Source organism: Embiotoca jacksoni, unplaced genomic scaffold, assembly GCF_022577435.1.
Source record: "Embiotoca jacksoni isolate LCO1_2020_lvr unplaced genomic scaffold, fEmbJac1.0.p SCAF_14, whole genome shotgun sequence".
In the NCBI taxonomy this organism is placed as follows: domain Eukaryota; kingdom Metazoa; phylum Chordata; class Actinopteri; family Embiotocidae; genus Embiotoca; species Embiotoca jacksoni.
Window position 1 is genome coordinate 3,158,195 of NW_027185274.1, and position 27,039 is coordinate 3,185,233.

Here is a 27,039-nt window from a genome sequence, read left to right on the forward strand (position 1 = left end):
AAAGTATCTATCTATCTATATATCTATCTATCTATCTATCTATCTATCTATCTATCTATCTATCTATCTATCTATCTATCTATATCATAGAAGGACACATCATTGCATTAAATTAGTACCATATAAAGGTGAGTTTGATTCTCATGCAACTGTGATCAATTTGGTTGGAATTAAAAATGACTTAAGAAGAATGATGGTAGAATCACACAGAATAAGGACTGTGGATTGTGTCTCTTAAAGTGAAGATATATTCATAAGATGTCATTTATTTCCAGTATTAACAGGAGGAATGATTACAGCAAGCACTTCTTCTCTTTACTTATAAGAATATAAATAAGACTAAAACAACTGTGAACCTGCCTTTAATGAGAAACCAAAGTAAATTCTCAGCACAAGTGGAAGCAAATATGTTGTCGATCAAACCACCCTGACCTTTTGATCTTCCTCTGAAGACTTTGTGGTTCTATAAAACTGCCTTTGTTATGCTCCTGCTCTACTTCTGTAACACATAATTCCTATGACTGCATTCGTTTTTCACTTAAAATTAAAGGTATGATGAACCAATTCCTTTCACAGCTGACTCACATCAGACACATCCTATTCAGGTTGAGTGAAGGGTTTTGAAGGATTTTAAAGGAGCTGCTGTTTTTGCTCAAAATTAGTCAAAATGCAACATTAATACAGATTTGTTGTTAATTTGCTGCATTAAAATAGTTTCACAAAAAGGAAGCACATGACCTGAGAATTAACTCAGAAGTGATGTGAATACTGCTGCATGTGACAAAAATGAATCACGGCATTCTAATCAACAGGGTTCAAACATTATGCAGATGATGGACAATTGTCTGTTTTTGTTTCACTTTGCAACCCCAGCATTTTGAGAGCAACCTCACAGATACATGTTTTCTGAAATATTGCAATTGATGCAATTTTGTAAAAATAGAGTGAACCCTAAACCCTAAAGTCCAAGCACCAAACCCAAACCCGCCTTGATTTAATTGATGTCACTCATGTGTGCAGTTGTCATGTTTGAGTGTTTGAGTCCACGACAGTTCGAAATGGTATAAAAAGCCAAAATGGGACACATTATCACACACTGTTTGGAAACACCACACCTCCAGAATGTATCTGACAATCGCCTCTGCAGGACTGTTCACACATGTAAATAACTATGCATATATACAGCCATGCTTTTTTAGCTTACATTTTGTGGGAGAAAGGACAACCACATTTTATAAGTGTCTAATGTCGCTATGAACTTTGGGAAAGTCCCTCAGGAAAGTCTGTAAATATGTAGAAAAGGTCAGAAAGTCGGCATCAGAGCCCCGGCAGACTTGAGGATCTGACCGTGGGACAGCCCTAAACCCTTGTGGACTTATTGGCAATGCACCTCAAAGTCTGAGTGTGAGTGTGGAGATTGGCATTGTGCCAGAGTCTACTTGCAGGATCAAATGGAGTCATTGCCTCACTGCTTGCAACACTTTACTGACTCCCTGTATCTTTTATGAAGCCTTACACCACCTATTTTAATTTACATCAAAACACTCTTTACAAAAGTGTCAAATCATTTATTATGTATAAACATATAAATATATATATTTAATAAAAAGTAAGTAGAAATGGTCTGCAATCACTCTTTAAGGATGTAAATATATCATCAGAGAACGAAAAGCATTCCAAGCAGAGAAGACGAGAGTGCCAGGTGCGATTTCCTCACAGCTAAATCATATGCATACACAATTAGATACCAGCTGCACATAAAGCCAGGTGATGCATGTTAATGTCAGGTTAGTATTGTTCCCAGTTTATTACATATTCATCTATATTCATTATTTATCAACACTCAACTACACACAGCCACTCAAACCGAGTCATCATTGAACGCCTCAGACACACACACACACACACACACACACACACACACACACACACACACACACACACACACACACACACACCCTCTACACCCAACACAAAGGTAAAGGACTCAATTAATCTTTGTCAAGAATTAGCCGAGAGCTTGAATTATCAATTTCCTCATGTAAGACCGGAATGGAAATAAACAACCCTAAATATACCGATGGGATCAAAATGCACAACACAACACAGGTTGGTAACCTCATCAATATGCAAGGTATCCCACTTCCACATCGACTAGGAGCCCCAGGCACTACCACAGCACTCCATGGAGGCCAGTGTACACTCGATACAAGGTGATTATAATGCATGGTAATCCAGTTCAGTTTTTAGCTTCATGAGCAGGTCCTGCTTACACCGTGGATCAAACCGCTGATGGATAGCTGTGGCTATCATGCTACAGTATGCAGGAACGGCAGTCTTTAAGAGCATTTGTGCCCAAGTAAATGCTGCACGTCCATTTGTCGGAATCTGCTGACAAAACATCCGACCGTCTGCTGATGTGCAGCGACGCCTGATTGTGGTTTGAATCCGGGATGGGAGCGAGTGTCACTTTCTTTTGTCTGGTAAGTGAAGCAGACAAGCACAGATGGTGCAGTTCCTGGCAACGCATATTCATAATTGAAACATGGAGACTATACTCTCCTATTACATTATGTTAGTTGAAGATAAACAACATATTCCTACTCTAGATTTTTTTTTTGGCTTGCCAGGAATAATAGTCCCGTCAACTAACAGGTTTTGACAGAATGAGGTTTCACTCATATTAGCATCAAGTGTGACAAGCGTGAAGTTAAGATTCTTGCGAGAATAAAGAGCCGACACATTGACAGGGCACACTATCTGCGTGGAGTCCCCTGGTCTCCTCACTGCAGAAATTTATCATGACAGCTTATGCTAACGAGGCACAGCTCTTGGCCCACTTCTCCACTCATAAAAAAAAGTGTCTTTTTTTGTTGCTAATGTTGAGAGTGCTTTAAGGTGGCTGTCTATGAGTGCGTTTGTGTGCTAGATGGTTATGAGATACAAAAAAATCAGCCTGTCTATCCCCAGCTATGCTATTTGACTTATTTATATGTAAATCAGTGTGAATTTGACTCGGCATTTGGGATTTGAGAGTGTGTCTGTGTGTGTGTGTGTGGTTGTGCATGACTATCCTTCAGCTGCCTGTTCAGTGAGATAATGAGCCTCTCCAAACTGCGGTGAGGTTACAACATACAGGCCTCTAAGATTTGTTACTGATGACTTTAATGAGAACCGCAATGCCAAGCACGGTGTGTGCATGAATGTGTGGCCATACATGAGATAACATCTGTGTGTCCACATTACATCTATATTTGCTCTCAGACACACACACACTTACACACACAGACAGCCACAGAGCCCCCTAACCCTGTGAATGTTTTATCCCCCCCTCGACAGCCTCCAAGCACTTAACCCCTGGGCCAGAGTTAAATACACGTGCCATGGTTAAGTGCGAGTCCTGGGAGGAATTATAAATATGACTTGCTTTGCAAAGCTTTGCCTAAATAATCTTTGCACAGAGGGAACTGTGGGGGGAAAGGAAGGCTACAATCAGTACAGAGAAACTTAATACTTTATCGTATTTCAGCTGCACCCAACCTAAAGGCTACAATGGTGACTTTTGAGATTTTTGTCCAACTTTTCAGAGGAGCATCTACAAACGTTAAAATCAGGTAATGATGTTACCCTAAGATATTTGCTTTTTTTTTTTTTTCCTTAGGACTTCTTACAAAAGCAACATGTTCGCCCATTGAGCAGGAAATGTCAGCAGTTCAGCTGTGAAGTAGTTTAGCCACGTGCTGTTCTGTTTTGTCTGAATAACTTTTAGAGGTTTAAAGAAGTAAAACTATACAGTGTAATCAGAAAAGAACCATTATTTTATACTGTGATTTTACATTGTTAGAAAAAGAATTTCAAGTGAAATCCTGGTTATCTTCTTGTGATCCCTTCGAGCTAACTTAAGACCCTTGTAGAAATTATTAATAAAACAATTACATTTTCCAATTTTGAAACCATGATATGTTTTAGTTGAACCATTTATTGTTTAAGAAGAAGAATCATTATATTTGCCAGTATGTCAGACAGGAATTCAACCTCTGCATGTAACCCACCTGAAGCAGTGAGCAGCTGCAGCACCTGCAGGGAGCAGTCCGGGGTTTGGTGAGTTACTGAATCCGGTCCAAGAAACCAAAGCCCTGATTCGAAACCTCCAGGCTGCCTCGTTAATAAAAACATTTTTTCCTCATCAAAAGTATTTTCTAAGTTGCGTTCAGAGCTAGAGGCCGCTGCCTCCATCCTGCAGTTGCAGGGAGAGTTGTGGAAGCCGAGGGTTTGTTTGGGTCAACAGGTGCATCATTGATTCATTATCTGACTGAAGTTTTTGCATGTTAGACTCTTTGGTCCTGACCATGGCTGTGAACTATCAGTAGATACCAGGAGCTTAACTGTGCAGCATATGAATAAATCATATTGTATTAAAAAATGTTTTCATTAGGCCATTGCCCCTGTTAAAAATAAAACAAATCATTTACTGAGTTAAACCTACAATGAAAGAAAGAGGTCAAAACCAGTTTATATCACGCTGTCAGTGGGAAAACAAAACTGCTTTGGGTTAAAACCTCTCAATGTCCTCCTTGAAACCAAATTTTAAAATCGGAGGTAGTTCTCTATAACCTTCATTATTCATGACTAAAAATGTACAGATCATAGTTGTTCAAATAACAACGTTTGGCTGTCTTTCATGATGCTTATGTATTGCCTTTTTCTAACTTTAACCTGCCCATTGGGACCTTTAAAAAAAAGCCCAGGGAAAAAAGTATGGTCTTATTTGAAACTTCTGGTCCTGTGCAGTCATGTCATGATAAAGTCAAGAACGACATTTTATTTGAAGAATTCAGCCTGACACAGTTTATTCTGTTTGAATAAAGTTGAAAAACTGCCATTTGTGCTAAATGAAACAGCAGGACATCCCTGTTATTCATTTATATATATGTATATATATATATATATATATATACATATATATATGTATATATATTTATATTTATATGTATATATATATTTATACGTATATATATATATATTCTTTAATTTAAGAAGCATCTTTTGCAATGTTTGTCAAGTATTATCTTTGCTGATGCATCATAGTGGTTTATTTTTGTTATTGTTGTTAATTAGGTTTGCGTATATTTAGGTTATATTAAGTCATTTACTGTACATAGTGGTTTTTTTTTCAAAGGTCAGCACTACTTGACACCATTTACAATATTTCATTAATGTCTAGGCTGAATCACTATTGAGTTTAATCAATAGACATAAAATGAACATTTATCACATTTATTGCTCTCTACAACAAAGGCTGAGAACACTTCGCAGCTCAGAACAAATCGTTCATTGGGCAGAGGTCAGCCCTACGGTGTTGTAGATTAATTTGTGTTTCATTTAAAGCTGACCTGAGCAGAAACAGCCTCAAGGAGTTTAAGGTGAATTCATTTGAGCCGTGCACTTTGCTGACAAGTGAGTAAAGCTTCAACAGGCAGCCGAGTAAAGTGTACCCGAGGGCAATACGAAGCATTGGGATTCAGAACTGGCAAATCTGTACGCCGCGGTATTGGTGCTCTGACTCAGAGAAAGGCCGTCATTAACGTCAGTGTTTATAAAACCGTGACCATGAGTGGAGGAATAGGCAACTTTTATTGGCTTTGCAGGATGATGCATATATTCAAAGTTTGACATGACATTTTGAAAAAAATTAAAGAAAATCTTTTGTTTGCAAAAAAAAAGTCACAGTGAGAGAGAGATTCTTACAGCTGGGGCAGAGAGAGCATTCATTTGTGAATGCAGGGGCAGTCTGACGAAATGTTCAAACACTGAACTCTGTAACAGAGACAGACGGCCTGACAGAAAGAAGGAAAGAGGCAGACAGCGAGAACTAGCTGAGCTTTAGCCAGCCAGGAAGAAAAAAAAATGACAACAGTGAGAAGTAGGATAGCAGCCAGTGGTAAGCAGAGCCGGAAAGGATAGAGGATAGAAGGAGAAGTTTAAACTCATCCCGTGTCACTCCTGATCCTCTCCCCTGTCCTCTTTAGCAGCTAATTTTCTTGACTGCCCTTCTTCTCTGCTGTTGACATGTCATGTGTAATTTGAGCACAGCCTTAGGCAGAGATTCTTTTTCCCTGTTAGCTTCTTTCTAAATGGGAACGAGCAAGCGAGTGGTGCGGAGAAAAGCCAGCCTCATCCTTTGAGAGTTGCCAGCGAAAGGACAGGCCATTTAAAGTGTCCCCAAATTCACTTCCCCTCCAGCATCAGCCTGTCTGTACCAACCAAACTGGGTCTGCGTCACAGCAGGCAGTGAGCTATGATGATAGAAAGTAATAGTGTGACATAAGAGAACGCCCGGGCGCTTGAAAGAGATGTAAAACATGATCAACAGTAAAAAGGAAGAGCCAGAGGGGTGCAATGTGACTGGTTACCCCTGATGACCTCCTTACCAGAGTCTAAAGGTGAAAAGTGGCTGCTGGCTCGGTCGTACTAGAGCCTTGTATGAAGTGAAGTGACTGCTAGCATTTCATGTTGAAAATGTCAGCAAACAACCACATAGAAATAAAAAAAACAACAACCGCAAAGAGACACAAAATAACTATGATGTGACACAAAACAACCACAAAAAGATGACAAACAACCAATGAGGGACACAAACCAACCACACGGAGACACAAAACAACCACACTGAGAAAGATGAAACAACCACATAGAAATAAAAACAACAACCATGATGTGACACAAAACAACCACAAAAATATGCCAAACAACTACTGAGGGACACAAAACAACCACAGTGAGACACAAAAAGTGAGAAAAAAAATCCATTATCTGACAAAACAACCACAAAAACATGCAATAATACTGCAAAACAACCACATGGAAACCCTAAACAACCCCAAGACATCCACAAGGAAATGCATCAGAACTAGAGAGAATCGCAAAACTACACAAAACAACTATAAAGTGTAACACACACACACACACACACACACACACACACACACACACACACACACACACACACACACACACACACACACACACACACACACACATTATATCTAGTTTCTAACCACTGCTACTGAGTGAGAAGCTGCGGGTGGTGGGGGTGGACACGTCCACCGTCTCTTGGATCACTGACTACCTGACAGGCAGACCACAGTTTGTCCGTCTGGGCAGTGTGCTGTCTGATACGGTGGTCAGTGGTACTGGAGCTCCTCAGGGAACTGTTCTGTCCCCCTTCCTGTTCATCTTATACACAACTGACTTCCAGTACAACTCAGAGTCCTGCCATCTGCAGAAGTTCTCTGATGACTCTGCAGTGGTAGGATGTATAAGGAATGGACGGGAGGACGAGTACAGGGCAGTAGTGGAGGACTTTGTGGAGTGGGCGGGAAGAAATCACCTGCTCCTGAACGTGGCCGAGACCAGAGAGATGGTGGTCAACTTCAAGAGGAAGACGACGGCTCCACAACCGCTGAGAGTTCTGGGAGAGGAGGTGGACATGGTGGAGGAGTACAAGTACCTGGTGTCTCCATGACAACAGACTGAACTGGAAGACCAACATCAACGTTGTCTACAAGAAGGTGATGAATCGACTCTTCTTCTTGAGGAAACTTCGATCCTTCAATGTGTGCAGCAAGATGTTGGAGATGTTCTACCAGTCTGTTGTGGCCAGTGAACTGTACTTCACTGTGGTCTGCTGCGGGAGCAGCATTGGAGCCGGAGACACCAACAGACTTAACAAACTGGTTAAGAAGGCCGGCTCCATCATCAGCTACAAACTGGACAGTCTGGAAAAGGTGGTGGAGAGGAGGACGCTGAACAAACTATTGTCCATATTGGATAATCCTGTCCACCCTCTCCACCACCTGCTGCAGGGACAGCGGAGCACTTTCTCCAAAAGATTCCTCCAGCTCCGCTGTCACAAGGACAGATACAGGAGATCGTTCCAGATACAGGAGATCATTCCTGATACAGGAGATCATTCCTGATACAGGAGATCATTCCTGATACAGGAGATCATTCCTGATACAGGAGATCATTCCTGCCGACCGCAATAAGACTGTACAATAACTCACCTCTGGCAAAATCCATCACAGTACAATAACACTGTTGACTGTGTTTCTTGGTTGTTTGTATATAATATATATAGATATATACTGTACATATACTGTATATACTGTGCATTTTATATTTATATTTTATAGTTTTTACTGCTATTTTACTGCTATTTTATTGCTTTTCTATTGTTCTATTACTATCTATTGCTTCTGTATGCTGCTGTAGCAAAAAAATTTCCCCTCGGGGATTAATAAAGTAACTACTTAACCTAACCTAACCTAACCTAACCTAACCTAACCTAACCTAACCTAACCTAACCTAACCTAACCTAACCTAACCTAACCTAACCTAACCTAAGTCCACAACCAAAAGCTTGGAAATAGTATCATCCAACATACACACATACACACACACTACAAACACAGTAAACATGAATACAAGTTACGCTTGGATGATTTAAAACTTTCACCGAAGCTTGAAAACCCCCGCTGCTACGATTTCAGCTTTAATGTGTATGTAGTGTGTATTTGTGTGTGTGTGGGTGTGTGTGGGTGTGTGTGTGTAAGCTGGACAAGATGATAGATTCCTGTGCTTGGCTCCATTGTTGGCCGAGGTGAGGGTGTGAGTAGGGTGTGTGTGTGTGTGTGTGTGTGTGTGTGTGTGTGTGTGCATGTGTGTGTGTGTGTGTGTGGGGGGGGTGTAAGACAGAGAGTGGAGATGTGCAATATACAGCGGACAGAGGTAGGTGTCTGCACTGTGGGCAATTTCAAATAGAAGCTGCTTTCAGGAGAGACAACGTGTGTGACAAATTGTTTTTATCAGCTGACCTCTTTAAAGTATGTTCTGCTGGTGGAGGTGGAGGTGGAGGCGGGTGCTGCTCTCAGAGCAATCTGGGTTCAAGCTGTGGCCACGTGGAGAGAGGAGGAGCTGAAGTCATATTTTTCGATTTTTTTTTTTTTTTTTTTTTTTTTTTTACCAATATTTAACTTGAAGCCAAGATACTAAAATATTTATTTAGAACAGTTTTGAGTGAAAAAAAAATGTATTAGCCTTTTAAAATAAAGTCAGAGAGGGAGTAGAATAAACTTTATTTCCAGTTTTTTTTCAAAATAAAAACTTTCCACAGTGCAGCTTAAAGTAGCAACCATCATCAGTCAGTATTACACAGAGATCATTTATTTAACATTGTGAAAATAAAGTCCCTGTCCAGTCTGAATATTTGTAATTTATTAGGATGACAGGTGTTAGTATACTTTCTTATTTTTTTTGGCTGGTGAGAGGGCATGGAATTCTCATAATTTTACTGAAATTCATTTTTCAAAATCCTATTTTTGTCCTGCTCATTTTATAGTTTCAGATTGATTTTTTTTTTTTTTTTGTACTGAAATTTCTCTAAACAGAGTAATTATATTATTTTTTTTAAATTTAATTAAACTTTACATTTTAATTCTATTTTTTTCCTTTTTTTTCTCTCATATAATCTCTTGTAGACATTCATGCGCACCGCTGCTCTGGGAGAAAACGAAAAAAATTTTTAGCATCTCTTGCTATTCACATGAGAAACATTTTTGATATATTTGAGGCTCCCTTGTGCTCAGAGCTTTAAATTTAATCATCCTGTTAATTAAGCACTTTTGCCCTATGTTTTGCCTCTCAGGTTGCCTAAAGTCTGCCCTATCTTCTTGGTTGTTGGCACTGTATTAAACCTGAGAGGGAGACCACAGGCAGCTCCACCTTCTCCGCCTTCACGGTAAATATTCGCCCGAAGAGAAACAAGAAGTGAGCATCAATCAGATCTAAGAAGGAGGATGCTCTTTGTACTGAAGATGCCAGCAATCATCTATCATGAGGTCTCTGTGAAGAAATCTTAACATGAGTTATATCTTTAAAATATAGAATTATAGTTGTCTGAACAAACTGCACATCTAACACACATGAAGTGATGTTTGTAAAAGAAGAGCACGTAGTGAGAAAGAACCAGCTGTAGGTGTTACGATCAAGTCGAGATGAAAATACAGTGACAGACTGACTATAAAACTGTCGTCTACAATTCTTTCTTGATGAAATCATTTTATCCCCTTGTGTTACTGTTCTTTCCACATTTCAATGCTTTAATGCAATTTGAAAAGTCTGTTTGGACATCTGTGCCATCAACAAAATCACTGATCATCAGTCTGATGTTTGATGATGATGACGATAGTGATGGTTTACATCAACGCTTGCCCTGTACATGGCCACAGGGAATACGTGAGTGCAAAGACAGCTGCAGTGGCATTAATGTAGACGTTTGCCAGCTTTTCATTCACAGGTGTTCTTTGTGAGGGTGCAGACAGGCAATTGAAGGTGTGTTTATATCAACTTATGTTAAACTGAAAATCACTTTCATGCAAGTGATTTAAGCCTCATAATGCAGGCAAAAAATGTCAACGCACATTTCAGTCTTTGTGCGCACACACACACACACACTTTAAGCCATAAAGCTGCTCAAGGTTTTATGTATCCGCCCTCAGGTGTGTTAAGTAGCAGCTCTCTGAGACAAATTGTGGCACTGCTAATTAAGTAAACTACGCACTGGATTGTCTACTTAGTGTTTTATTAGAAACTAACACAACCTGCTTCTGATTGTTTTTCTTTGGAGATCATCTCTCTGTGCTGGCAGATCGCTGGGACTCTCTTTGAACTGTAGTTGTTCAAAATGACATGAGGTAAGCCCCAACCATCCTCGACCACAAGACTCCTTTCCATCTCCACATGCACGCATATTGCTCAGTCACAGTTATAAAGCCGGTCTTCCTAAACCACCGCTGTGTCCTCACATAGCTGTTAATTTGATTGGGCTTCAAACATTTTGCAAATGAATAAATAATGATTTAGTACTTACATAACGTACTCTTAGCACTTTTATATGATTTCTGAAAAATCGCGTTTATTTAATTGTCTGGTCCTTGTCGTAGTTGGTCTTTCTCTTTTAGGAGTTTTGCACATGCAAAGCCAGGCCCATGCTGGAATTCACACATATGCTCTGTGTATTATAAAGTAAAAAAAAAGAAAAGAAAAAAAAACCTTTGCCATCATACACAGGAATTGTAGATTTGTATTTGTTGCCATTTAGAATTCTATGTTTTAATGTTATTTTTTGTTTTGATTTTTGTTCAATTAGTCTGTAATTTGGCCTCATTTGTTTTAATTGTATATGATGTGTTATAATCTGTCTGAAGTTGTGAAACACTTCGGTTGTTTAAATGTACCAAATAAATAAACTGACTTGACAGAGTTCATGTGTGTGCAGTTTTATTTTGAAGCGTATTCCATTCAGCTTCTGAAGGCTTTATTCAAAGTCCGGTGTCTCTTTTACTCACTTGTGGGACTTCTTGCCCTCCGAGCCACCGGGGCCCGAACCGCAATCGTGAGCCTGGATGATGAAGGTGTATTCCTTCTGCAACTCACAGTCCACCAGGCTGCTTGCCCTCAGCTGGCCCTCACCAGACGTACCGTTCAGCACCACTGCCTCGAACGGAGCCTCCAGCCCATGGATGTTGAACGCACAGATCTCCCCTAGAGAGCCGGGGAGAGAGGGAGGGAGGGAGGGAGGTGGAGGACAAAGAGAAGGAAGGATGAGGTCAATGTTAATCACAGTCTGTCAGGTTGAGACCAGTTGGAGAACAGTGGGTGTATAAATTAGGTAAGAGCTTGAAGGTTTCTTAAGAAAGAAGAAAGTGGCTTTTTTAATACTAAAGTCTGATACTGAAGTTCAAGAGAGAGCAGGTGTTAGCTGGAAGCCCTTCTGCACAGGTCACTTGTCAAAGAAAAACAGTGCAGCAAAAGGGTTTTAGCCACTTTAAGATGTTATATACAGATGGTATATTCTTATTCATCATGCAGTACCATCAGGGAGGCACCTGGCTGGTACCAAATTCATTCTGCAGCATGTCAACAACCCCAAACAACAGCAACTAGTCCTGCAGCAGATGGTGTGACCCCCACAGACCCCTGATCTGAAAATCATGCCAGTACCAGAGTCAGTGTGGGATTACACGAAGACACAGAGACAACCTCACTGAAGAACTGTGGCAAGTTTATCCAAGTTGCTTGGTAAAACCGACCTGCAAGTATTTATTTGAACTCTAAGTGCAAATCAGTTTATTGTAAAACTTAACTAGCAATGTACACCCTGTTATCTCCATGTGGAAACTCACTGATGTCACCCACCGGTTTGTAAACTGACATTTTGAAGCCTTGATTCTGTTGTTTTTGCCATCGCCACATTGTTTTTTTGGGAATGAGTGAGCGGTGGATTTGACTGAGAACACGAGGACACTATGCCCCGCCCACCTATACCAGTAACCTGACTGCACCTCAGGCATGTCAATCAAACCAATCAAGCCAATGTAATTAATTATGAAATTATTTTTAAAAGGACCACCATAACACTGATTGGAAGGAGGGAATTTAGTGACACCATGTAATGACTTTGTATTTCATGAGACAAGTTGACGCTTTTTGAACGGGAGTGTCGGTGGTATTGCACATAAGGTACTTCTGCATTGACTTCACTTTTCAGACCTGGAGACTATGTCCATTGTTATGGTTACCTCTGTAAACGGCAGAACACAGTCTAAGTATGCTGAACCAAAGCTGGATTGGAATAAAACTTACTGCCACTTTAAAGTTATGAATGTAATGTGAAAAATAAGCCAACATACAGACAGAACAGCAGAGCAGAAAGTCACACTGGAGCTTTATAAATAGATCAAGGTCCCATTTCCACCAATGCACCTTATTTACTGTCTAATTGTTCTTGTGAGAAAACACCACGGGACACTCCTGCTGTTTGTCCACCTAAACATGTACACATTCACTGTGGCGCAACCAGAAAGCACAATTGAGTTACACAGAACTCAAATAAAACTAGGATAGCTCAAAGTCACCCTTGTGGAGAGATACAGTGGAAGAAAATTCATTTAAATCCAGAGTGAGCAGCTGGCAAGAGCAAAACAAAAGAGCCGAGACACGGCTGACATCTATTAGCAGGTGGTAAAGAAGTGGTCCATTTGTGGAGTTGTACAGGGAGTTTTTAGTTTTTTTTTCTTGGAGAATTGACATCCTCTCTGCTTCCGCTGGTGGGATTTCAAGAAATCACTTAATGTGCCTGGCTCACACTCTGACCTGTGACGGCTAATTGCACTGATATCACTTAAACTAACAGCAAAGACTAAATTGGATTCCCAAGCAGCTTTGTGCGCGCATTGCTCCTGGCAAGTTCCGATAAGAGCAACTTTATTTTCTACCCTTTCTCTCCCCTTTCATCCTGTTTCTGTCATAACCCCCCCCCCCCTCCCCCCCCCCCCTCCCCGTTCCACATCCTCCCTTCCTGTGGCGGGCAGGGGCTCTGAAATGACAATTTGCCCCTCGGAGGAGCTATAGGCAAAACGATGAAGAAAAGGGAAAGGGAGAGCAGAAAATGAGAGAATTGAGAGGGGGGTGTTGACGCTGCGTGCTTGCTGTAAAGATGTCCCCCCTCTGTATTGCCTGAACAATGACTTATCAGAGTTAAATGGGCCCCTACACTATGGAGAAGCATGGCTTGCCAGCAAGACCAAAATCATAAAATGGCATTGAGCAAACGGTGTGCGACGGGGAGTGACAGAAGATGTAACAGTCTCGATGTGCGGCTTCTCTCAATAGTGCACCAGCGTACAAAACAGGAAAATGGAAAATCCATCACTGCTGGAGCGCGAAATAAATCCAATATACAGAGGCAAATGCAGAAGCTTCCCATCAGGGTGAATATGCTGAGGATATGCTGATGGCGCCTGCCCACTGCTGAGGCTGGGTGGCCCGACATGCTCCTCCTGATTTAATTGTAGCTGACGGGGGAGAGGGGAGACGGGGTCAAGGTGACCGCAGGAGGAGGAACTCCCTCTTTTTAGGCTCAAATGAACTCAAACTGCTTCGGCTGCCGACAGACCTGACCGTTTTTTTCCCATTTCTTCCTTTAATGTCCGCGTATCACTTTAATCCAGACCTGATAAGTGTTCTGCCACCTGCAGAGAAGCGAAGATGGCCGGCGGAGAAGGGGAGGTACGAGGGTGGAGGCGGTGGGTCCTGGTGGCAGCGGAGGAACAGATGTTGGGCGGCTGGCACTTGGCAGAGGAAGAGAGCTCACAAACGCTAATTACTGCGCTAAACTGTTAGCTAAATATGTGTCTCTGGGTCACATTACACTTTTAAGAGGTAGATTTATGATCAGAAGGAACTCTGTCATCTCGAAGCGGGGCCATTTAAAGCTAATGGATATATATGCTGCAGTGCCTTTTCTTTATTAGTTTATTTGCCGGTTTATATCATCACTGTTGGCTGGCTATTTGGATTAATGAGTTATTTTTATGATCTTCAGTATTCCATGTGCGATGCCTGAAACCGTTTTAATCACTATATGGTGGACAAAGACAGTAAAACTTTGAATATAACATACTCGACTTTTTCAATTTCTCATATGTGCATATATTGTTTCATCTACCATATTTTCTACCACTTTGATTACCAAATCTCCTGTTGGACATCATTACATTTTCATTTAATGGAGTCTGAATTAATGGCTGTCTATTAGTCACTGGGAAGTGTGCTCGGGACCTAAGCTGCTGTCCTGTTGGTGTCAGAAGTCGTGCAGCACTCGACACCTCAAAGGAATCTGGCAGCCGTCCACACTCGACTATCTTTGAGGACACGGAGCTCATTATCAGTGGAGGCAGAGCTGCTTTACTGGCAACCGTGGCATGTGTTTGCAAAGCTGGAGCGGTGTGACAAAATATCGGGGGGCCACAGTGCCTCGGAGGCCCCAAGTTATTATCAAAGCCAGCAGAGCATTGATGATGAGCTGCCCCTATCTGAATATATGCACAAGCTGCTCTTGCCGAAAAGGTGCACAGAAGTCCATAGATACGCGCGGCAGCTGTGTACCGAGATTGAGAAGTACAAGTGGAGATATCAGGCAGGAAACAGTCACACTGTTGAGAGGAGGACGAGGAGGAAGAGAAAGATATACAGACAGATGAAAGAAGGAGCTGAGAAGGATGGGAACATGGCCACTGCCTTAGGGCAGCTCCGATCTCCCTACTGGAGAGTGACCAAAGCACAGGCATCATGAATACACACACACACACACGCACACTCGCACACGCACACACACACACACACACACACACACACACACACACACACACACACACACACACACACACACACACACACACACACACACATTTACTCAAACTGTGCCAGTTCGGCAGCTCTAATCAGAGCTGACATGCCTTTCATCCTCCTACTGTTGGAACACACACCAGATAGACAGCAAGTAAATCAGATTACTGGGTATCATACTCTTACTGAACACATTCTGGACCAGGCATCACTTTCTTGGCACCAACACGTTTGCACTTACAATATCTTAATATTTTCACCAGCCATTGTTTTTTAATCAACCCTATTTGCACAAGAGTTGCTGTCTACTATGAGGTTTACACAGTTGTCATGTTTTTTGCTGCTTTTCCAATTTGGATTTGGCATCAAATCATCTCTTGTATTAGTCACCCCCCATAACACGCTAATTCTCCTTCTCGTTTTAGTCCCAAAAAACACAATCACACATCCACAAGCCCTCTGGGAAACATAGATACACACTGACTCACACACACATCCCTCTCAGCTGCAGTGCAGAGATATACAGTCAGCCTCATAACTCTGCACAGGGCCGAAATTGAAAATGCTGTAATTATGCTCTTCATGAAATTAGCCAGCCGACGAAAAAACACAATTGAGAAGCTGTCCATTTTGGAGATAAGGATTAATACTAATCAACCCCACATGTTCTGACTGGAGCGCACAAAACCTGGAGTGGTTGTATGTGCACAACGCGTGTGTAGGAGTGTGTCGGAAGGGGGATTTTTAATTAAAGACACTTTCTCAACAGGGGTTTAGAGTGTGTGCGTGTGTTTGTGGTGTGTTTGTGTGTATGACTGTTGCAGAAGGGTGTGTGATGATTTACTCGACCTCGCGGTTGCTGCCTTCCTCCTCCACCATCGCCTCCCTCCTCTCGTCTACCCTCTGTTAATTACATTAAAGGCTCTTCTCGCAGAGTTAATGACATCCCACTGTCTTCTAACAGAGTGAACAGCCACCCTCTGTGTGTGTAAGCGTGTGTGTGTGTGTGTGTGTGTGTGTGTGTGCGTTTGAGAGAGTGACATCAGAGTGAAGGGTGGAGGATCGAACCTGTCACTCAAACTCTCATGCCATGGCAGCGATAGGTGGGCCCAGGGGTGCTGCTAGAAATTCTGGGCTGCCTGAAAACAGCTAATTCTGCTGTTATTCATCAGTGTGTGTCTATCTGCAGAATAGTATGCTGTAACTTTTCTATTTCAGTTCTATGCACAGTTTGACAGTTGTATGACAAGCTACTATTTACTCTTCACTTGCAGTAAATGCATTGAAAAGCAAGTTTTTTCTATGAAGATAATATTAAGCTGTTTTCCAGCATGAGGGTTTTATTTTTGGGCATGTTCTCAATGGATCCATACTGTACTCGGTACTGTATTAAATTGTATTTCTTGAGTTTTTGCAGCCAGGTATTACCGGACCCAAATTCACTTCCTGAATACATGGGTCTGGTCAAGCTCCATTGCAAATCATTTCCAGTTGTTGCACCCTGTTGGCTGAAGACGTTGGGTTAATTTTGAAACTACCGGAGCAGCCTTTAACCCTATGAACCCCAAAGGCTATTTTCAGTGTATTTTCACAACCTTCACTTATAAGCCAAAACTGGGTTATTATCGGGTCTAGCCATTCATGCTATATCTTGTTTTGTTTTTTCACAACAGGCCAAATCGTTCGGTGTGTATTTACCATGGCATATGCTAACTATATGCTGATTTCTAAATCATATATCAGCCCCTTAAAAACATAGTGAAATAAGAAATATATATTTTCCTAGTTCTGTGTCTCAGTGTTAAATAAATAGGGGATCCAGTTTGTCTATTTCCTGCTCATTCTCTTTACTTGATGGTCTGGAGGGAGTTGTGGGTGGAAGCCAACAGTCCTCTATGTCATTGCCTCCCACATTTTTCTGCTTCTGAACCTTTAGCATGAAGAAATATGTCCACGTCACATAAATCTCTTATGTTAGACCCTCCCTGCCGTGGTGTGCATCTTTCAACCTGAATGACCCCAGCAAAGACAAGATAATCCTGGTGACATCATCAGATAGTAATTTTTTCGCTGAAAAGACTGAGAAGACCTCCCCATGACAAGTAAACACATTCTGATATGTAGAACTACTGACTAGTCTGCCATGCTGATTATTTCACTTGTTTCTGAAGGTATTTTTCTTCTAAACGTGAGTAATATGGGAGTAGAAGTGAGCAATATCCCAAAGTGAGCTGAGTTAGAGTGAGGCTGACAGACTTTAGGGTGAATTACCACACCCTTGCTTCTCAATCTCCTCTCTCCAGGCATTCCAGTGGACAGCAGCGTTCCGGGTCCTGTAAACATCAACCCTATTTTGTCTTAGCAGCTTGAAAGGGTCTGTTAGTTCTGCCAACTGTGCGTGATGCCATGCACACACACCTCCCCTTACATGTCAATAAAGTTAATCACAAACCCAGCGGGCGACGTGTCAATTACTTTGACTTGGCACCGAGCCCAAGCACTTGCTGCGCAGGAGTCAAACTATCAATAACAAACTGGCATCCAATGCAGCAACCAGCTAACACATTACAGTAAACACAAACACCTCAATTTAATCAATTGGCTGCAAGATGCTTACATCTTGCAGCATTACAATTCCCTGAATGCTTTCATGCAGTGACGGCCAAGAATGATCCAACTTCGGAGCAGCGACACAAAAACTGATTAAGTGTAGTTCTTCTCAAATGATTTTCCCCTGTTTTTAATGTCATGAGATGTAAGGCGCGGCTCACATTTTAAACTGTACTCATGACATGTTGCAGAGAGGGAATTACATAATGCAATACAAAGAATCAATAGAAGGATTTCCTTTCGATTTATGCTAATATTTTATGTCTGGGTAACACTTAGTTTGAATGGTTTTCTGTGTTGTAATTTTACAACACTATACGATATTTCAATGCAGTTTATAATAGTGTAAGACCACATTGTCGTTGTCTGCCACCAGTGAAAAGTCCACTGTGCACAAAGACTGGATTAAGTCCATTTATAGTAAATCTAAGGCTGCATTATATATTTTTATCCTTCATTTTTTTTTGCATATTGATGCTGGATTACATTCAGATTATGTACAATTATATTTATAGTGCGCACACTTTTGTCATTACTGCCCCCGCAAAGACATTAGCGCTTCAACACAACTCTTCCTTCCTCGTTCACACAAAAGTCAATTGAGAAAAAGACAACTTCGATGTTTTGACTTTCAAATTAGGATGGGCAAAGAAAGAAACCAACGGGGAGAAACAAAACCCTACTAAACATTAACAAAACATAGCCAAGGCAATCACATTAAACAGAGAGAAATCAATAGTTTCTATTTTCCAATTCTGTTCATGGAAATGGCCTCAGGGAAGAGCATGTGTCCTTGTCTGAGCAAGGCCAGTTAGAGTTCAATGTGTTCAAATATCCGTATCAGAGTTTATGACCCCCATTAATGCCCCTGAGGATGTTCTCTCCACAGCTGAGCAACATGATGAAACAAAGACCATCACCTCGCTGACAGTCTCTTTGATCATGGACAGGGTTTATTAAATCTGAGGTCACCAAAGCTGAAGAAATCTGAGAAAAAACACAACAGAATATGCAGAGGAAATGTAAATTTGATTGCGAGCCAAGCTTTCTTCACACAACAACCTGTTTTTGTTTCATCTGTTTCAGTTATATTTGTTTTGCCCCGTATCACATACAGTGTTTCATTGGGCTATAAGAGCCACAAACTGTATTAATGGCCAAAAGCATGCAGGTTTATCAAAGGCTTGTTCAAGATAATTGTGTACCTCTCGAAATAATCAGATTCTTGTGGCGCGAAAAACCATTCGCACCTTTGCCTTTTTCCCTTTCATGCTTTTCAGTCAACAATGAGATGAGTGTCTGAGAGAACAGATACAATGTTCTAATATTTTAATCAGTAGCTGTATAAAGAGGACGCCCAACTGCTTATGTTTTACTTGCCCCTTATACGCATGCTAACATCATCTGAAGTCTATTTTTTACTACCGGTAGCATTTATGAGTCACAATTATTTCACCATTTTATATTCAGTCTTACAGCAGAAACAGAAAGAAGCTATGTGAATGAATGCAACTAAATTGTGAATTAGACTGTAATAAAACAGTAAAGGTGGGAGGGGATTGGAGGCGTCTCTAGCGGCCTTGTCATAGAAGACTGTATGGCAGACAAAAAGGACCAGGAAACATTGGTGTGGATTCACAGCATTTAAAAATTTAGATGGAGCTTATCCACACCTGAAAGTCCAGAGCCATGTCCAAACCAATATTCATGTTTTTATTCCATTATAAGCATTTGATCTGGATAGTTTTGGTTTCAGGTTAAAATTTTGCAAGTGCAGTAAAGAACTTTTCCGTTCCCTGTACTTCACATTGATTGGTTTGTAGACGTCGGGGTGTTGTTAATTCTGAACCTTTTCCAATTTAATCACCCGTATTATTATTATTATTATTATTATTATTATTATTATTATTATTATTATTATTATTATTATTATTATTATTATTATTATCATTGTGGCATTACTACCAGCACTTATTTTGCTTTCAGAAAATACGTTTTTGCAATTTTATGTTTTTTCCAAGTTCAATTTTGATTTCTTCCTTTGACCAAATTACAGTTACATACTTTGTCTCCTCCCCATGTGCTACTACACCTAATTTTTCTTCATCTATTGTTTAATGAGTGACACTGGCCTGCTTCAACTTCCTTTAATTGGTTCAAAAGTCATGCAAACCAAACCATGGTTCAGTCTCATCCGGACCAACACCACCTATTTCGGTTAGACCAAATTTTGGTACTTCGATTGCGATTGTACTTACTATTTTGGTTCTAAAATAAAAAGTTCAAAGATCAAGTAGATCAGTCGGAGCCAAAGTACAGTATTACCTCCACTATTACTGTCAGTTTAGCCCGTTCTCACTCGCAGGTTGTCAAATAACGTCTTGTCAGAGCTGTTGGTGTCAGAGAGACACGCTTAAGATGCCCTTTGCCCACTGATTTATTTTATGTAACGTAAGTAAAGTAACTTATTTTAACCTAAACCCAGATCCGAAACATAAGGCACCTTGTGCGTCTATATGAGACCCGAAAGGCTTTGTTAAAACTAATATTGACGCCCTGGGAACAAAAATGAGTTGGTCAGTTTCTATGGGAATCAAACGGTTTCTATCAACTTTAAGATAGACTGTAAGGTGTTGTTGGAAAGAGAAAAATGGTCATTGAATCTTCTCTTCAACTGAACAGAGACTTGAACTTCAGGTGTCAAAGGTTGAACAGAACAATAAACTGAATTTGACCTCCAGAGAACAGCCAGTTCAGGATTAGTGTCCATGGTAATAAATCAATTCATTTGAAAGCTAATACTCATTTCAATCTTACATCATCCCCGACTGCCCTCCACAGAGCCCCGTGGAAAAATATAAAAGTCCCAGCTCCAGATGTCTGTGATGAAATAACTATCCCAAGTCTACTTTAAGCAGTGCCACACTGCCCAAATACAAGCTGAAAACCAGCCATTGAGCTATCAATCATCCCATCGCCTGCCGACGTCTCTGGCAGTCAGGCGCAGCTGTTCACCATCATCACTAGTGAGTGTTACAGGCGCGGCTCCAACCGCACAATGTGCATGGTTGCACTCAGCCTTTCTCTGCCCACGATTCAACAAAACCTGGACCAGGGCCAGCATCCAAGCTTTGTTGAGTGCATTCAGGGTTAAAATCAAACACAAAGCTGGGACAAAGATAGATGCTGAGTTCTGCTGGGATCTTTGTAAAGACTACAGAGAATTTGTTTTGCAAAAAAATCTGTTATATAATTTTGATTGGTCATTATAGCAGCACAGAGGCATCATGTCCCTACTGACCAAAACACAAAATTAATCCTGATCTTATTTACGCCCTATTAGAGAGTTTGACAGGGAAACCAGACCAAAATGTTGATGCTTCCTCAAGATGGCCCCCATAACTCCAGTGTGTTTTATATGTAAATTGCTATCAGTTACATCATCCTGTTTAAAAGCTCCTGCAGCCACAGCGCCGATGAGTCGAGTGCATTCAGTGGTAATGACTAGTGATAGCATGAGATGGAACAGCTCGCTGTGGAGCGGTTGCTGCCGACAGTGAAAGACGGCGACCTCGAATGACACCTTCACCACCACTGCTGGCAATGTTTACCTGCAGGAGAGGAAGACAGAAGGAGGTGGGGGGCGGGGGGAATCAGGGACAGATGAGAGAAAAAAAGGGAGAAGGAGGAGGGAACGAAGGGAGAGAGTACAGTGACGGCATGTGTGTACAGTATGTCTGAGAATGGCTGCAGAGAAAATACATTTCCTACGTCTGTGTGACGTCCCTGGAGGAAAGTCGTAGAAGATTATTTTGTAGTTATTCCCGGGGGAACTATAAAAAGACACTGCAATCATGGCACTCAGATAAAACAGCAAGAGATGTGACAGATGAGATACCCTGACAGCTACATTACAGACATGATGTCTGCCTCAAGGACTCACAACCTGCCTTCTTTCAAACTTATTTTTTAGGGTATTGAAGTATGTTTTCAACCCATCGACACTTCAGCAGTCCCACGGAGGAATGAGGCAACACTTAGTACGCACATCGAGCAAGACTCGAAGCAATATCAATAGTTAATTTCAAATAATATTGTGCACATAAGTAATTATGAAGAGCTATCAAAAAAGCAAATACATGATAAACTAAATATGCATCATGGATTAAAGCAACAAAAAAAAAAATACATTGACATATGCAAAATCAGCAATCACTCATTCGTAGTCAATACAGTAAATAGTAGTAAATACACTAAAGTAGTAAATACAGTACATACAGGATAGATCTCCTGACCTGGCCTGAACCAACCCTTAGTTATGCTGTTATAGGCCGAGGCTGCTGGGGGACCTCATTACACGCTGAGCTTCTTTTCTTTCCTCCTACTCTTTAACTGACTCATACCTCACCATCTTTTTCTCTCCCATAGTTTCTTCTTATTGTCTGCTGTCTCCATTCAGTTCCCTCGCTCGCGTAGTTTCTGTTCTTTCTTTTGCAGATGTCCCGTCATGGAGCTGCATGTCTCTGCCCTGCGCTTGTCGTCTCCACCAACAGTTCTTCTCTTCTATCTCTATGCTGTCCTTTTCTCTCTATGCTCTCCTCTCACCCCAACCGGTCGAGGCAGATGGCTGCCCACCTCTGATCCTGGTTCTGTCAGAGGTTTCTTCCTGTTAAGAGGGAGTTTTTCCTTCCCTCTGTTGTTGGTTTTTCTCCTTTAAAGAGGAGATTTTTCCCCCTCCTAGCTTATGTGGGAATTGTTGAATTGTTGGGTTTCTCTCTATAATATTGTAAAGTCTTGCTGTAAGGACTTTAATGTGTTAAGTGCCATGAAATAACCTGTGTTGTGATTTGGCGCTATATAAATACAATTTAATTGAATTGAATTGAATCTCGAGTGGTTGTGCTGTTTAAATCATCTTCCAAGGAGGATGCTACATTTGTCCCGGAAAGTCCCTGGTCTCACAAGAGACAAAATAAAAACACAATCAAGTTCAAAAACTCCTGAATCCTACAAATCCCAAAATGCAACTTTGCATATTTTGTGAGACCCACATTACCTGGTAAACGCTCATGTGTTTTAATCCCCACACCCAGAATTCGTAAAGCACTAAACATGATGCATTTAAATACATGGTTTATAAAGTAAAATATGAGACGATTTCAATAATGTACAGTATTTGTCAACAATTATAGCTTCTTCTGTAATCTATATTAATACACCTGTTTTACTTTGTTGTCATTCATTAGTCGTCTAAACACCAGCTCCCACATATGAATAGATATATAGCTATATCTGCTTTCAACTGCATTATAACAGAGGTGGAAAGTTCCTGAGTAAATCATTTTGAGGTTCTTGTACTTGACTTGAGTGTTTTTATTTGATGCTACTTTACAGTTTAAATATTGTACTTTCTGCCTCACAACATTTATCTGACAACTTTAGTTTCTTTTTTTAGTTGAAGATTCGACCCAATGGATAATATAACAAGCTTGTAAAGTACCAAACATTGTTAAAAGATTAAACCAGTGGTTTCCAACCTGCTTGTCTTCTGATGTTTTACAAAAAGCAGTGTGTAGTCAGGGTCACATTTCAGATGTCGCTTAGTTGTTAACAGCTCCACCAAACAGGGATCTTTCCCTCTAAACGTCTCACACGGTTTTGTTTCAATAAATATTCAAATGATTCTACATCTCACCAAAAATCCAAGAGTAGAGATCTAGAGATTTTACATGTACTTTTACTTAAGTAGAATTTCGTGCAGTATCTTTCCATGGCTGTATTGGTACTTTTACTTAAATAAACCTACTTGTATTATTACTTGTAGTTATTAACTGTTCATGCAGACCATTTATCATACAGTATGAGGCCCAAAATGTGTTTATGTTCTTTACAAGGTTACAAGCTTAACCAAATGGCTAGGAAATGAGGAAAGTACATTGAACAAGCTAAAGCTGTGAAGAAGCTAACAGTCTGCTGTTAACTTGTGAATGACAACACAAAACCAAAGGGAAGTCCAAGACTTTACAAGAGACTGACATTTTCTAGATTCAATCAGATGTCTTATTAGAAGCTTCTGTTTATGTTTCATCTAGTAAAATCTTTTCCAAGGCACTGTAGCAACAGTCATATAATTCTGTTTCCCCAAACCCACTGTGAAAAGGCTTTGAAGCAAAATGTTTTTCGAACTTTCATTGGAGAACTTTGTGTTGGGGTAAGCTGTGAAAAATGACTTGAGTTTTTTTTGTTTTTTTCCACACAGGTCTTCTGGCACCATGCGTCACCATCGCTCACTGATACTGTTCAAATTGGGCCAGGGACCTGGGAGTGCGAAGGTAGGGCAGTCTCTGCCAAAAAGTGAATGTGTGTGTGTGTGTGTATGTGTATGTGTGTATGTGTGTGTGTGTGTGTGTGTGTGTGTGTGTGTGTGTATGTGTGTGTGTGTGTGTCGGAGCAAGTGCGCACAAAAGGTAAGAGATCATGTGGGCAACAATACGCATCGCAAATGCCCAGTAGACTTGATTTCTTGCTATCTACACTTGTTTTTCTTCTACTGCGTGTGTGTGTGTGTGTGTGTGTGTGTGTGTGTGTGTGTGTGTGTGTGTGTGTGTGTGTGTGTGCGTGTGTGCGTGTGTGCTTGGCCTCTTGCTGTTCCAACACCTGTCTTCTTTACAAGTATAAATGCAAGTAAGTGTGTTTGTGTGTATCCCTTCTATCTCTATTCTCCAGTGTGTCGTTGTCTCTGCCTTCCACACCTGAAAACCTGCACAGACTAAAAACACTCAGTGATTGGCCGGCCAACGCAGGCGAGAGAACAGCTCTATCCCGCCTATCATTTATTTCTCTCATTCGCTCTCTCATTTATTCCTGTCGTTCACACGCTGCCATTTCTCAAATTCAGCTTCTTATTAAGTGTCTGTCATCTATGCCATTTGTCCACGTTGCTGCATTTCTCCATTTTCTCATTTGCCCTTCATACCTTGCTGTTCTCCTTTTGCTTCACCTTGCCAGAGAGTTACTACTGTGTATTTCGGCTGTGATGTTGTATTTTCATCCCTTATTTAAGCAGGTATGTTAAAAAAAAAAGACACTTTCTTGGAGGTGGCTCAACTAGAGGATTTATGAGTTCTGTTCTGTTGATCAAGAAACAGAACCGTGTTCATGACATCAACCATCTAATCCCAAGTCTACCCTTTCCTGTATCACCTCATTTCAATTTCAACAAAACCCAATACAGAGACTTTGATAAAATAAAATGTCACAATAAAGTTGAGACAACATTTATAGTTGCTAATCACTGCTAACGGCAGCATTCTGAGAAAACCAGGGTATTTAATTTGTTCTAACAAACAGTATGTTCCAAACCAATTTTAATGCGCACAGAGGCTTCTTCCCTGTCATACTAAAGTGTGTAATACACCCGTTAGTCCACTAGAGGATACCGTGTTAATGTCATGTTTTGTCACGCCCAGGCGTGAAAAGTACAAGCACGTGTGACCAGGTTCGAAGAAGGAAGTCATGTGTCGGATGTCATTTGATGGAGTATGAAAGTGATAAAATCTGATTCATGAGATAGGTCAGGGGTGGTTGGATGGATCCAATCCAGGATTTTCACCCAGAAGACCAAAGTTCAATACTGTGAGAAAGTGATGTGGACCTTTAAACATTTTACGAACCCTAACCAAGTAGTTATTTCCCAAACCTAATCAAGTCATTGTTTTGTTGGCTGTACTTAATTCACCTTACTTTTCAGACCTACAGGTGAAGCAAACAGTGACCCTGACATGGTATACTTGAGTTAGCATGACCTGATTATAAAACAACCCAAATGTGGAGTAACGAGTATGTTTGTGTGTGACAATGCTTAGAAAATGAACACACACAATATTCCTTGCAAGTTACATGTTGGGCCTTTAGCAGGTGAAGGACTAAACACACACACACAAATGCACATATTTCCAAACTCCAACACTAAGTAAAATGAGTAGGAATAAAGGAAGCCAGTTTCACGGGAAACGGTGTTATGCAGTGCTCACTTACTACCACCCATCATATTCTGCAGGAATCTGCATTGCTTGTGACTTTGTTGTGACTCAGACTTTGACAGACTAACCTGCACTTATGCACAGTTTGATTGACATCAAGTACAGTCAAACAAAATCTACATTTTAGAAATGTGACTTTGTAGAGTGTTGACTCCTAAAAACTACAACCAATCACAATGCGGGACATCGTCTCAATATACGGGACGAGGGATACAAATTCTGAGCAATCCACATAAAGGGGACACCTGGTCCTCCTGTAGTGAACTGATGGGTGTAGTGAATTCTGTGGTGTGATATCGGGTTGCAGTATGACAGTATCAAAAGGGCTGGTGCTGAATTTAAATGCATGCTGTATACTGATGTACATCAAAGCCTGCCGTCGTTTCCACTTCAATCCAAATTAGTAATCTATCACTCTCTTTGCTATTGGTTTCCTGCCTTCTGATTCTGAGCAGTAGAACCAAACTGGATTATTCAGGAGAGGCCTATGGGACATGTGGGGCAAGTCGCTCTCAAAATACAAAACTTTTTGTTGGTGTGATCTCTGTGTCCATGGCAATACATGGGATATGACTAACAACTGGAAAACAGTCAGTCGCATCAGTAGACTCTTAAGTAATGTATGCAATGTTTACTACTCCAGCAAGTAGTCCGACCCTCAGTAACGACCCCAGCAACAGAGACAAGATCTAGTCTGTTTTATTGCTTTCTGGAGATCGTTTCTCAAACTGAATAACCACAGCACATAGAAACACTAAACTGCCGTGCTCGCTCAATCTCGTTGTAAGTAAGATATCTGCTGAAAACAGATTTCAATGGACTCATGTATTTTAAGATCTTAATGCAAATGTTGCACTGTACTCCAAAGGTGAAAACAGCACGAGTGCTTACAAGTCCAAAATATAACAAAGGCTAATTGAGAGCAATCAGAAGAATATACTTCCAACAACCACTCTCATTTCAACTACAGCAACTTTTTGAAGCAGGCTTTAACAGAGAGATGGACTGTATTACATGGTGCGATGGAGCACAATACGAATGTTATCAAAATAGCATAGCAAGGCCTCATCTCTCTCCTTAGCAGTATCATATTATATCAGAAGCTAATTGATATTTGTAAGGGAGATGCACAAATTCT

General features: G+C 40.8%; 1 protein-coding gene across 1 annotated transcript in view; it reads right to left on the reverse strand.

Moving 5' to 3' along the window:
* LOC138197027 (calsyntenin-2-like) overlaps positions 1-27,039 on the reverse strand; it is a 271,940-nt gene that overhangs the window by 106,012 nt on the left and 138,889 nt on the right. The window contains exon 3 of the mRNA XM_069147486.1: positions 11,409-11,604. Coding sequence (XP_069003587.1) covers positions 11,409-11,604 — 196 coding nt within the window. The remainder of the gene's footprint in view (positions 1-11,408; positions 11,605-27,039) is intronic.